We start from the raw sequence: 13,243 nt of genomic DNA on the forward strand, positions 1-13,243 counted from the left end.
ATGCGGGTTTGGTGTGCTTTAAAAAACAAAGGTGTTTTTATGTATAAGTCTTAAATACACATTAATGTGCTTTATATGCACTTGGATGACTCAGAAAAGATTGTTTTGTTAACGCTGTGGACACATTTTTTTACGTAACTTGTGACATGGCATGACTAGGCAGCAAAAGATTTCTGTTAAGAGATCAAGTTAGGAAAGATCTCAATAGAGAAATGAGACACCAAATAGAATTGGTATCCTAGAAGACTACGTAGGAAACTGAAACCGCATGTGCTGTATTTTTTTTTATCATTATAACAGCCATTTTTTTAAGAAGTCATAGGTAAAATATGCTTCATTTGATAAGCCGCGCCCGTTTTAATCGACGTGTTGGCCTTCAGACGGGCTCCGTAGAGATGCTTTCTGTTTGGTCATAGTTACAGGAGTTGAAAATTTACACTTATTCGTTAAAAGTTGCGAGCCATAAGTATGTATATCTTGGTTGTACAAATAGGCTATAAATATAACAGTAATCGAAAGTTGGAAAGCTGTTCTGATTTGACGTCACAGATTACTGGAAAGTATTTATGTGTCAATATATTTGCAGCAATTACAAAGTTGCTTCGATCGATTTGGGATCTTCCCCGCAAGTTCATATAGTTACAGCTTAAAAGTAACTAGAGAGTCTAGCACAAGATTTGTCAATTTTGTGCACCACGTTCAATTAGTTATAATGTTTACTAGTTTCTTTGGGCAGCCAAATTTTGTGACACACTGACTTTAGTCATAACTAAATATTTAGAAATGTTGATTTACTAGCCAAATTAAATGAGAAGAGAGGGGTTGCTAAGACTTGACTGATGATAATCATGGCTACGAAAGGAATTTACATGTAGATTTCACAATTATGCAATACCTGACTATTTCCTATCTAGATAGTAATATCGACCTTTCCTATTTAGGTGGTAATATCGACTTGACTTGACACGAAAGTAGGTAGAACTATTAAGTTTCTTTAAGATGTATTCGCATGAAGAACACGAGAAGAAGCAAACAACTAAAGATCTTCTTTATATAAATCAGTTGAGCTTATTAATTTAAAGAGTAAATACACTAATGGCGTCGCACCAGCTTAGAAGAGCTACAGCACGACATCGTATTACTACAGTGTGAGAATCTCGCGCAACATCATCGTCCGTTTCAGGTCAAATCCTACTACAAGTAGTCGAGGCAAGTTATTAAACATTGCTAAGCTTGTGTACTATCATTTAAACTTGGATTGCAAGGAATTCTACACTTTGACGCATTGAATACGCTGCGGTGACTCGTTTGTAGTACGTACGCCACTCAGCCGCGAGTGACGTACGAAATCAGGGGCTTACGTACATTCATCGCACTACTAAATAATTAATGGTCAAGAGTTTTCAATCGAGCAAAAGAGTATTTGACGTTAAAATTTAGACGCTAAAGTAATCACTTCTGCGACAAATTGTAACAGAATCTTAATCGGTTTAAGCTGGCCAAACATACAAGTGCCTGCGCAACTTTACTGGCAAGCAGAAACTTTAAACCTAATAACTCAACGTCCAAACGTCATAAAAAAAGAAAAAAAGAAAAAAAGAAAAAAAGAAAAAAAGAAAAAAAGAAAAAAAGAAAATTATGCACAATCTATACACAAACAAGATTTGTCGAAGAAGAGGGACCCAGAGTAAGAAAGCTTGTTAAAGAACAACTGATTTTTTTTCGATATAACACAGTATTTAAATTTTATGCTACAGCGGCTGGATTGAATAGAAAAAGATGCCTGCACGCAACCTATTAGAGACACACGAGAACGTACGTTAACGCACGCATAGACACTGTGGGCTTCACGGTAAATTTCCTGGAAATTTTCCAGGCTGCGTTTAAGTTGTCACAAGTCCATCACCAGGTGCGCTTGGCTGGTAGAAGAGAACTGCCAGTTTAAAAGATGAAACCATGGACTAATCAACATTGTTAAAAATTGCAATAAACAAACAAACCAAATTATTATTACAAAGATTATGCTACAACAAAAATATCCAACTGCGCTCATAAACATCGTTAATCATAAATCACGTACTTTGTCTCCATCTCTCAACAACCTCCATCCGTCTGTTTATCGGCTCTATGGGACTGATGGCATGTACACTCACTCGCGAAGGTGGCAGCGGCGCCATGTTTTGGCGAGCAAATTGTTGCTGGTACTGCATCATTTCTTGGCCTTCACGTGTCATCATCGATACCTGCACCGGGCCTTGCAGCTGACCGGTAGGATGTCTCATCATGGCTGATTCGCGTTGTCGCATCCGCTTGAATAGTGCTTCCTCGCTATTCATCTGGGACGAACGGATAGTGTTTGTCGGAGCGGACGATGGTATGAATATATTCTCACGATAGTGTCCGTTCTGCGGAACGTACTGCGTGCCCGTTTGCTGTGGCGGTCTGTACAACTGCTGGGTCTGCACCGGTTGCTGCTGTTGTGGCGGCGCTACGTGGTAGCCGTACACAGAAGCCGGACGTGACAGGGGCGGATAATATCCCGGCTGCGACACTGGCGCGGACGGATACTGGTACATTGATTGGCGGTCAAGATTAGAAGACGACATGTCGCGACCAGACATGCTGTACATATTAGGCGACTTCGCTTCCATCCGCATGTTCAGCATCCCGCTACTTGGCGGTGACGGGTCATGCAGGTTCAGTCGACTGATCGTACGAGGCTCCTCCGGCATGATTGCTCCAAACGGAGCACCTCCGCTGCGAGTTGACGCCCAAGACTCTTTCCGTCGGTGCTCCTGTTGCGACGGGGTGCTGGTCTCAAGTGTCTGAGCTCGGGAAAAAACAGACTGCCCTGACGAGCGACGACGGTGGTCTGTCATCATCTCGGTATCGAGCGCCCGCGTGGACGTTAGAGACGGCCGGTGACCAGCTTCAGGCACGGTACTGGTCACACGAGTATTTGAAGGATCGTATCTGTTATTGTAAATTACTCCCAACAGCAACTCATCTTCACCTGCTTTCACTGCCGGTGCACTGAGGACTCCGTTAGAGTTAAACACGCTTCGTCGATTGTCCTGACCACGCCTTATAACCTCATCCATCTGCAACAAAGTAGTTTTGTCCGAATACACCGTGTTCTTCTGCCGGGCTTTCTGCTGTATCTTACGTTCCTCGAGCTCATGAATCAAAGACCGCGGTCCGTCAACAATCGGGAGCTCCGTGTTCGGAGTGAAAGGTTCCATGGTCGAGCCTGCCTTGTCCCAATTGTCCAAAAGCTCATCCAAAGCCTGGTGAGGGTTTGGTAACTTGGACATCAATCCAGGTGTATCCGGCATTGACGCATCAGACGCACTGTCTCCGTCGTCCAACAGCCGTTGCTCCATCGGCGCTGTCATTGGAAACGTAAAAGAGTTCTGCAGAGTAGATTTTGTTGGCGAAGTACTTGCGGACGCGTTGAGAGACATTGCGCTTTTGCGTTTTGACAATAACGGCGGAAGCTTGATGCGAGCAGGAATCGGGGCTGGATAACGCATGTTCAAATTCGAGACTGACTGAGTGCTAGCGCTTGATGGCAGATCGTCTCCAGGATGGTGACCCACCGAAATCACTTGTGGTTTGGGTATAGTACCATCTTGATAATCTAGGTTGTCTCCGGATGCAGCCGCGTCTGACATTTTTGTGATGTTTGACAAATGCCGCGGAAGTGGATGCAGAACCTCTAGCAAAGGTGGGGACACATTCTGGCTAGAAACTTCATCAAAGCCGGCCACTTCACCAGTAGATATAGAGTCTCCTTGCACAAACGAAAATTCACTAGAGTTGTCGTTGTCGTTCTCGAGACTGCCTTCACTTGCAACGTCCAAAGCTCCACTTGGCAACGTCTCTTCAACGGGATATGACACAGGCAAATTGGAAGACTCATCAACTACAGGTCTTTGCTCGTAAGACTCATAGGAGTCAGTTCTGTAGGTTGCCATGGCGGTGTCTCTTTCTGCTCCAATCCTCATGTTCACATTATGCATTGCCGCGACGTCTTCGGCTTTGCGTATGCGTGTAATTTGTTCACTATCCAGTTCATTGAACGAAACAGAGGATCTTTGCCGTATATGCGGCGGGATCGGTTTTTGGCTTTGAATTTGGTCGTCAGGAATAGTTGACGGCACCAGACTGATGAGTCCGCCCTGAGGGACATTTTCGCCATTAAACTTGCTGTAATAACTTTCTCGCCGGTTCATAATGTAACTCGCGCCATCCGCAGCAGAATCAGGGTACTGCACTTGGATGATTGTAGATTTGAGAGCCTGCTGCTGTTCAGTAGGGTCGTCGATTCTGGCATCTCTGCCTTCTGATTCAGTCTTTTTCTTGTGCAGCCGTAGTTTGAAAGGCGCCATTAAATTTTTAAAAGAAAAGCCGCCGAATGACCAACGAAGGTCTCGTAATGGCTCTTGACTCTTGACGAGAGAATCTTGAGTAAGCGGTGAATGTTTTGTTAAAGGTTGGGCCTTTGTTTATGCTATTTAAAGATGATACTCGGTACTCTGCAACCTTAAACTTTAAAAGTGTCTCAGAACCTAATTTGGAGTTACGTAAACATAAAACTTTTTGAGTCTGTCCAAAGAGCTCAACATAACAGGGGCAACAATAATATAGAATGAAACGAAGTAAACAAATTGTGGCATGATGGAGATTCCGGCGGACGTACCATTACCGAAAATAGTTGTTTTCGATCTGGATTATACTCTATGGCGTACGTTCAATATTACAGAGTTAACAATCAAAGCGCCAGTAGCACTGACTCACCTCTAGCCGTACGTACGATCAAAAAGTGTCTGCATATGTACGACTCTGACAAATCTAACAGTGCTGGTGCGACACTCACATTTCACCACCAGTTTACAAAGGGCCGGATACAAGTACAGTTGTTGACAGGTTCGTTTTTGTTGGAGCAATAGTTTGGTTAATTAATTCGGCAACCAGACGTGGGCAGAAAATGGCATTCTACGATGACGTGCCTGAGATCATAGCCGAATTGAAAGCACGAGGTGTGAAGATTGCGGCTGCTAGTAGGACGTCTGCACCAGGTTGGTTCGTTGGCTTTGTCTGCAGTTCAACACTTATTCGTTGCAGATTTGGCAAAGAGCATGCTTAAATTGATACATATTAATGGCCAGAGGGCAATAGATTATTTCGACGTTTTAGAGATTTATCCAGGTTTGTAGTATCTGATCAACTTAATTGCAGAATATACTTATAACAAATGCAGGCACAAAGATCACTCATTTCACGTTTATTAAGAACGCCACGGGTATAGACTATAAAGACATGCTGTTTTTTGACGATGAATCACGAAACAAAGAAGTTGAACACAAACTAGGTGTCAAATTCAAATACGTGCACGAAGGAGTTACTTGGCCTCTGTTGAACGAAGCAGTTTACGAATGGCATCAATATGCCGGTATAGAGTACTGATAATATTTTTACATAGACCATATTTTCCCAACAATAAAGCAATCCCAGAATAAGCAAAACAGCTGTACATTTAGCGAGTGGTGTAAGCGCCGTTCGCAAAGATAGTTTGTCCGTTGATCCACCATCCTTCAGTGATCAAGAACTTGACAATAGGAGCGATGTCCTTGATGTCTGTCAGTTGACCATTCATGGAAGCTGATTTATTATAGGCGACCGAGTCAGGACTTTCTTGGCCGTAGAAAAATGGGGTGTCCATTGGGCCAGGCGCAATGTTGTTGACCGAGATCCCGCGAGGTCCAAACTCCTTGGCTGCGGCCCTGCAGAAATGCTCGACTGGGGCCTTTGATCCGGCATAGACAGAGTAGAATGCAGTGAAGGCTGCAAGGAGGGAAGTCAAGATTGTCACTATTTTCCCGCCGTCGGCAAGATCCTTGCCAGCTTGCTGAATGAAAAAGAACGCGCCTTTAGAGTTGACGTTGAACATGACATCGTACTCTTCCTCTGTGATCTCTGCAAATGGCTTCTTTAAGACCATACCGGCATTGTTAATCGCAATGTCGACCTTGCCAAAGGTGTCTTTTGCCAATTTAAACAGCGCTTCGACATCTTTCGGCTTTTCCAATGCTCCCTGGAAAATTACAGCCTTTGATCCGTACTTCTTCGTGAGCTCTTTTGCAACCTCTTCGGTCTTACTTTTGTCTGACGCAGAATGGTAGTGGAGAACAAAGTTGGGAGATCCCAACGGTGCAAGAACATTTGCAGTCAAAGCTCCAAGATTCTTTCCGCCTCCAGTAATGATAACTGTCTTGCCAGCTAAAGCCATATTATGAAGTGTACTGTAAGCTATTTATAATAAAAGGAATGGGTTTAGAAAATTACAGACTTTGAAACAATGAGACTATACGCTTGTATTTATACTTTGATGTCATGGTCGGCCGGGATCGCTTCAGTTAGCCTCCATGAGCTCGCACTAGAAACAAGTTCGGCCGGTACAAGATTCAGCCGCACAGCCAAAACAAAGCTTTTCACATCATCCTCATACATCATCTTGTACTCTCTTCGACAGATTGTAGTTCAGTTGAGACAAATCAATAATCTTAATTAACCACGTTTCTGCAGTCCTTCAATTTCTACACTATGACGCATCTTCAACTCTGACATACTGTGAGGAAAAAGAGATTGTTCGAATCGCTGAATAATTTATATTAATATAAATGGCTTCCAGTCTAAACCTTATTCTATGCCGTCAATCATCGCACGGTAGTCCTGCTGTCTTTGAGCCATGTCCAAAAATATTTTAAATTTAATGTCAACAAGCTTCTTCTCGCTCAAGTTCTCTGTAGGGTAAACTACTCGGCCGGGACCGCTCATGTTCTTCATTATGTCCCACAGACCGGTGGTGTAACCGTTCTTGTCGGCCGAGCCAGCTTTGGCACCCAGCATTGCTGCACCAAGCACGACTGCCGCGTCAATGTATTTGGGAATCACAACTGGCATTCCCGTACATGTCGCCATCAAGGAAGTTAAGATTGAGTTTCTGCATTGCCCACCAGACAGAAAGATGCTGGTGATTTGATGTCCAGCGTCGTTCAAAGTCGTAATGATATGACGAGTCTGTAACCCAATGAACTCAACTGCCGCTAAGTACGATATGGCAAGCGCGTCGACAGAGATATCCATTGTCATGCCCACTACCGCTCCTGTCATCTTTTCAGATGCAATAGGTGAACGGTTACCGTACAAATCTCCGTAGTAGAAATAATGTTTTAATAAATGCTCAACAGTAGGCAAACCCTGTTCTTTTTGCATTTCAACGATACGGCTGTTCAAATATTCAAACACTGAAACACCAGCTTGTTTTGCGAATGCTATTGCTTCAGAGTACGCCGGATGTGAAGTTAAAACATGGTGAAGCAAAGCACCAGTAGCTGACTGACCACCCTCGGCCATCCAATAGTTTGGTAACAAAACGTCTCGGTAAGGACCCCACACACCAGGAACAAAAACACTGTTCTTAGTAATTGCCAGGTGGCAGGTACTAGTTCCTGCCACAGCTGCCAGGCGATGAGTTGCGACCTCGAGATCTTCCCCGCTACCAACGCCAGACTCGTTCCACTTTTCATCGCTAATGGTAGCCGCGACGGTGCCAATCCAACCAGCGTATGCGTCAATAACTCCGCTTCCAACAGCAGTTCCTGGTAACAAGCCCATCTCAGCTGCCGCTTCCTTACATAGACCGCCGAGGTACTCTCCGGCGCTCAAAATGGTTCCATTCACACCCAACACACCACCTACTCTCCTAAAGTCATCTTCAACAAGCTCTGGCAGCCCAATTGCTTCCAGAAAATCTGCAGACCAGCCTTTCATGCTACCATCAACGCCAACAGGCACATATCCCTGCTTGCAAACAATTGAGCAGAACGACCTAGCTTCGCTCTTTGTCGCCTTGTGAGTCAAGTAGTCTGCCAGATCGTAAAACTTGCACTTTTCAAACTCGCCTGCTGGCATATGGTTCTTGAGCCACTTGACTTTTGGAATTTCCATCTCAATCGACATTTGTCCACCGACGTACTTAAGCAGCATATGATTTGTCGCGTTGATCTCTGCTGTCTCGTCAGGACATCTGTGATCCATCCATAGCACAATATTTTGATCGTGATTATTGAAATCGGGACCAACTGATACAGGAGAATCTTCTTTCTCGCTAATGACAACAAGTGAGCAAGTAGCATCAAAACCGACTCCTTTCACAGCCGACGGGTCTATATCTGCCTCTGCCATAATATCCTTTATGCTTAAACATATGCAATTCCAAATATCGTTTGAGGATTGATTCTTTCCAGAACGGTTAGCTCTCAATCGCTTTTGACAGTTCTTTCAATCTACTCACAAAAAATCCTGACTTTGGTTCCCATTTTTTGATGTCATGAGCAGCAACGGCTAAGATCTCGCCTTTTGAATCAATGACGCATGCTCTAGCACTACCAGTACCAACGTCGACACCAATATAGAATGGTCCTGCTTTGTTTGTCATGTTTTTCAGTTTTATAGTGTACCCAAAGCTTTTTCTAGTACTGTATAGTCTAATCTAAGGTTCCAGATTCGACAATTAACCGGTGTCCTGTATTCAAGCTCCAATTGAGTAGTTGGTGGCTAACCGTGTCAAATATATTCAAAATCCGGATTAAATGTGAGTGACTGGCTGTCCAGATATTCCGAGGAGATTTATGTTTGTGTTACCGACTGCCGACCACGAGAATAAAGCCCTATCACGTAGAGCCAAGTCAAGAGCGTGTGGAGCGTACGACGGACCACGAGGATAGTTACCCGGATTAGTGTGGGGATACTTGTAAAGGTAATGTTCCCGTTAAGAGCCTAATTGAACGCCATGATGATGAGGCTCTAGATAGTAAATACCGCGTTTTTACCGTCAAAGCTTAAACTGACTATTGAAAATCATTAACGGAAGTAGAAAGTGAATGATTAAGGATTACATCGTGTCTACATGACGTAGTAGCTTATGTGATAATTAAATAAAACCAAAACTACTCCTATCTCCAGTGTGCGACCAATAGTCAACGTAATCTGATTTACACCCGATTAGACGCGTCGTATGGTGGTGGCGGTTCATCCGATGTTCCTTCTGATCCATTCTGAGCGGACTGTTCGTGAGAAGCAATAGCAGCTGCTTTTGCGTCCAGAGACGTATTACTAGACTGTAGTTGTTGTGATGCAACGGGTAGCGACGGCACTGGAGACGCTGTCCTGGTGAACTGCGATGCAGCATGAATTCCACTTTCTTGATCTTCTAATCTGACCGGAGTGTATGCTTCATGCTCCTGACGAGGTCTAGATGCTCTTCTAGCTGCCCTTCTTGCCTGCATACGCCGAAAGACAAACAAAATTAACGCGGCTATAATAGAGACTAAAAGCAGTAAGAATTGTATTGTGTCAATTGTCGAGCACACAATACGTACGAAAAATAATCTGAGAGAGAAATCCAAGTATTCCATAGTGACGGTGGTGTCGAACGGCTATAAAGCAGAGTTAAAATACGTCAAAAATGTTGCCATAAACAACAAATATACCTTGTGAAGTGACAGAATTGTGAGATTCGTGCGTATAATACACCTCATGGTGCTTACCATGGCATTTCTGAGGACTCATTTGCGCTTTGGAAGTTGTGTCGAAAGGGAACCGGAATGCCACGAAGGCATTAAATTTCAAGGAGCTGCGTCATCACTGCGCCATGAAATATAAACTAGTCAAGTACTTTAAAAATATGAGCGCTCCCACGCTTTCACTGTTGAGACACAGATAAACTACTACTATAGTCCATCTTTATTCTTTGACTTAACTGAGAATTTAAGTCTTTGATTGTTGTGTCGTATCTCCGTATCTCTTTGTGTTAATCTGTCGTATCCCCTCGTACACAATGCAATCGTCACGTCATCTACAAACGACTAGTTTCCGTGGTACTTACTTCAAATGAAGTATTACGGCGTTGTTGACGATTCGCACTTCAATACTACGCAATATAGTGTTAGATAAGTATACACCATCCTTGATATCGTACGCTACTTTTCAATTTAGCTTGTGGCTAAGTTCACAAATCCGAATCCGAATCCGAATCCAAGTGTCAGTGCGAATACGAGCAAAATAATTTGTAACCTCAAAAACCAAATCATCCATTTCATAATATTTACAAAACAAGAAGAATTACTTTTAGTGTCCAAGCTGTAATGCAACTGATGCGATTTGTTATGCAAAAAGATTAGAACGCGGTGGCGCATTTTTAGTTCCCGGATGTGCTTGCTGTCATCAAGCTAATCCGACAAAGACCTTACTACAGTGCTTTTAGCGCTATAGAACTGACCTGCCAATGTCAGAATTCACTTCAGTGAAATGACTTCGGCTGGTGCTTGTATTATTATCGGTTGTGGTATTGGTACATATGCGATTTCCTCACCGGGCCCTGATCTGTTCCGTATCCGAACCAAAAATCTATAGACCGTGATGGGTAGGAATATCAAGAACTTGAAGAACTTGAACATCAATGTGAAAATGAAGACAACTATACTTTGTCAGTGACATGCCCATTGAGCTTCACCAGCTTAGTTGACATACCAAACAAAATCCATACAATCAAACCGATAATCGCACCGACTCTGCATCCGGCTTCATGACTACATTTATTCCAGTCAAATTCTAGCGTGTGAGTACTTATATTCTGATTCCCATACATTACAAACTGACATACTCTCACTGACCACATAATCATCGCCGGTAAAATTCCCTTGCGACGAGATGTACATGTTTTTCTACTTGATTTAAAAAAAAAAAAAAGAATCGTAATCTGGAATCGTAAGTTCATACATAGTTGGTGATAAGTGGTCTGTCCGCACGCGTAGTTAAAAGTCTTGCCCTAAACTGGAAGTGCTTCACGAATCAGTATGCCCAATTAGGCAATTGACCACGGCACGTTTGATTTTACGATGCTTGAAATACATTACGTTATGCCATTAACGTACGAAGTCATTGTAGAATAGACGTTATTATGCCTAGAATTGTCGCGATCACAGCTGATCTCCTGCCAAGGATTAATGTTGAACAAGCAGAGTGCAGTAATGGAGTAATCGTAGCTCTAAATTGGGAATAATTGTTCATTGATGGGTGTTGTGTCGGGATCAAGATTATATTACGAATTATTCAATTGCAGACAATACATAATCATTAATTATTAATTTAATCTGCAGGTCCTTTGACATCACCGGAGAAGAAAAAGACGGAGAATAATCAGTCCGAGTGGGAGATCAATCAGTTGATTGACATTGAGTTAAACGACCCGGTAAGTGTTTGACGCACCACTGTCCGAAGTAAAAACTACCCTTACCCACAGAGCTAGTAATAATAAATATAATATTAACAAATATAATAATAACGATAATAAGCTAAAAATGCATTGACGTGATTAATGAGCAACGACTGACAAATATAAATGAGCAAACGAGAAAAAACGGGCAAATTCTCTCCGACTCCTTCGGCGGTTTCGCGTTCGGAGACTCGATTTCGGATTCTCCTTAGCCCGGGCTGCTCGTGGCGCAATATATAGCCGACCGTACTATGTGGCTCAGCTTACAATGCACGGCTCGGTTGTTCGCAGTCGTACTCTGAACGCAGCGGTACGCCAGACTCAGCAGTCATCATTTTCTTTATATTATAACCCTTCGGCTCTGCTTTTTCTTTCTGTTTTGCTCACGTCTGTTCACCACCAAATCACTTCTGTATTATGACAGTATCGGCACTAGAATCTTGGTTATCAACTGCTATACTATATGCAATCCTTAACATGGTATCTTCTATACAAATTTCTTCTATCAAAGCAAGCCGGAACACGCTACTGAACTCAGTATCAGGCTCTCAACATCGAGAACAATGTCAATTACAATTTGGACCAAGTCCGGTTATTAATTCAAGCAATTTCGCACCCGTCCGGCGACTATCTACAACATCCGAATCAATTCCTTCAACCTCTTACGTCGGAACGCCAATGCAGACAAAATCACGTTCCAACAGTCCAAGTCAGCATTATATTCTTGCAACACCCCCACCTCGGCGTGGATCAAACCGGTCACTGCTGTATCAAGTTCAGAAGTTGTCATCACGCCAAATTATACCAGTCTTTGATATTAGAAGAACAAAAAAGCAAAGTTCTCAGTTTTCCGTGTATTCATGTGACGACATCGAGCACGGAAAGCATGATTCATTACTAAGAGCTTTTTCGTATGACATGAAGTTCGACAGAAAAGGCGAGCTGGAGTGGCTTGTGAGATCTGAAGGTGACGGCGCTGATGCCGGAATAGTCGTTGTCTCCAAGTCAGTTCGAGAAGGAATTAAACGAATCGGTCGTTGGACACGATCAAATGATTTTACTTTTGAGCAGTGCTGGAACTTTGTGGTTCGTGGGGAAACGATTGCGACATTGAAAGGGAACACGATTGACTTTAAGTCTACTGCAATTGAAATGTCGCGTCGCAGAGGATATCTCGGAGTTGTTCGGTTTGAAGAAGCTTTAGTGTTTACAGCAGTTTATGTTGCAAGTCTTGATGTTTTTGGACATCCCCCACAGTTCGAGAAAATGGAGAGTCAGGCGATTTCTACATCTTCCCAACCTTTGCCCGTGTCTTCAAGCTCAGTTGCACCAACTGTTGCCCATAGTATCGTCCGAGGCACTTCGGAGCCCGGCCAACCTACAAAGGCGCACGACCGTCACTTGGGCAAGTTAACCGGTACATTATTACGACGTAGTCGGATATTATTACAGCGCAATAGAAGTGTTTCGAGTACTATGACTGTATAGGTCAAATATTTATACATAGACTTATTTTCACGACTATTTATTTGGCGTTATAAGGAGTAAAAGGGTATGATATAATTTGATTGTGTTAAGAATTTTCATGGTACAAATAACTTTAAAAATTCATTTTTTTATAGTGACCCAAGCTTTATGAGTAGTTTCGGTACGAACAGAAATAAAATATAATTTAAAGTTTAGCGTATAATGGAAGACAAAGGCACCGCCACAACTGACAACCGTTGAAATGTCATCCTCGGATTACTCTACGTCATTGTGTCACACACAAAGGCCTTTATAAGTGGGCTGACTCTTCTTCTATATACTACTAGACAGAAAAGAACCATTGTGCTCAACTATCAGCGATTAACAACGTTAAATTGCCTATCGGCTAGTCGCAATCATGCACACATCTAAACG

The 13,243-nt window shown here is 43.0% G+C and overlaps 7 protein-coding genes across 7 annotated transcripts; 2 read left to right on the top strand and 5 right to left on the bottom strand.

The window, feature by feature from the left end:
• Positions 1-1,981: 1,981 nt before the first annotated feature.
• V1512DRAFT_259195 (uncharacterized protein) lies at positions 1,982-4,513 on the bottom strand. Its single transcript, XM_066915597.1, has one exon. It carries the CDS (start codon positions 4,389-4,391, stop codon positions 2,073-2,075), a length of 2,319 nt encoding a protein of 772 aa, XP_066773034.1. The 5' UTR covers positions 4,392-4,513; the 3' UTR covers positions 1,982-2,072.
• A 167-nt stretch (positions 4,514-4,680) lies between these two features.
• V1512DRAFT_203753 (HAD-like domain-containing protein) lies at positions 4,681-5,469 on the top strand (the record flags this gene model as incomplete). Its single annotated transcript, XM_066913305.1, has 6 exons — positions 4,681-4,747; positions 4,807-4,808; positions 4,862-4,929; positions 4,978-5,081; positions 5,128-5,211; positions 5,264-5,469. The coding sequence occupies 6 exons, from the start codon at positions 4,681-4,683 to the stop codon at positions 5,467-5,469; spliced, it is 531 nt and encodes a 176-aa protein (XP_066773035.1).
• Positions 5,433-6,359, bottom strand: V1512DRAFT_259203 (uncharacterized protein). The gene has a single exon (XM_066915598.1). The coding sequence runs from the start codon at positions 6,290-6,292 to the stop codon at positions 5,540-5,542; it is 753 nt and encodes a 250-aa protein (XP_066773036.1). The 5' UTR covers positions 6,293-6,359; the 3' UTR covers positions 5,433-5,539.
• Positions 6,360-6,497: 138 nt separating this feature from the next.
• Positions 6,498-8,761, bottom strand: V1512DRAFT_100727 (uncharacterized protein). The gene is made up of 2 exons (XM_066912854.1): positions 8,360-8,761; positions 6,498-8,304 (listed from the first exon to the last, which is right to left on the bottom strand). Exons 1-2 carry the CDS (start codon positions 8,501-8,503, stop codon positions 6,703-6,705), a joined length of 1,746 nt encoding a protein of 581 aa, XP_066773037.1. The 5' UTR covers positions 8,504-8,761; the 3' UTR covers positions 6,498-6,702.
• A 298-nt stretch (positions 8,762-9,059) lies between these two features.
• V1512DRAFT_246183 (uncharacterized protein) lies at positions 9,060-9,636 on the bottom strand (the record flags this gene model as incomplete). Its single annotated transcript, XM_066914415.1, has 3 exons — positions 9,060-9,394; positions 9,447-9,503; positions 9,558-9,636. 3 exons carry the CDS (start codon positions 9,634-9,636, stop codon positions 9,060-9,062), a joined length of 471 nt encoding a protein of 156 aa, XP_066773038.1.
• A 725-nt stretch (positions 9,637-10,361) lies between these two features.
• On the bottom strand, positions 10,362-10,784 carry V1512DRAFT_246184 (uncharacterized protein; the record flags this gene model as incomplete). Its single annotated transcript, XM_066914416.1, has 3 exons — positions 10,362-10,543; positions 10,597-10,677; positions 10,730-10,784. 3 exons carry the CDS (start codon positions 10,782-10,784, stop codon positions 10,362-10,364), a joined length of 318 nt encoding a protein of 105 aa, XP_066773039.1.
• Positions 10,785-11,469: 685 nt separating this feature from the next.
• On the top strand, positions 11,470-13,060 carry V1512DRAFT_259211 (uncharacterized protein). Its single transcript, XM_066915599.1, has one exon. The coding sequence runs from the start codon at positions 11,759-11,761 to the stop codon at positions 12,827-12,829; it is 1,071 nt and encodes a 356-aa protein (XP_066773040.1). The 5' UTR covers positions 11,470-11,758; the 3' UTR covers positions 12,830-13,060.
• Positions 13,061-13,243: the final 183 nt, after the last annotated feature.

This window comes from Lipomyces arxii (assembly GCF_038497795.1).
Source record: "Lipomyces arxii strain Phaff 12-163 unplaced genomic scaffold V1512scaffold_3, whole genome shotgun sequence".
In the NCBI taxonomy this organism is placed as follows: domain Eukaryota; kingdom Fungi; phylum Ascomycota; class Lipomycetes; order Lipomycetales; family Lipomycetaceae; genus Lipomyces; species Lipomyces arxii.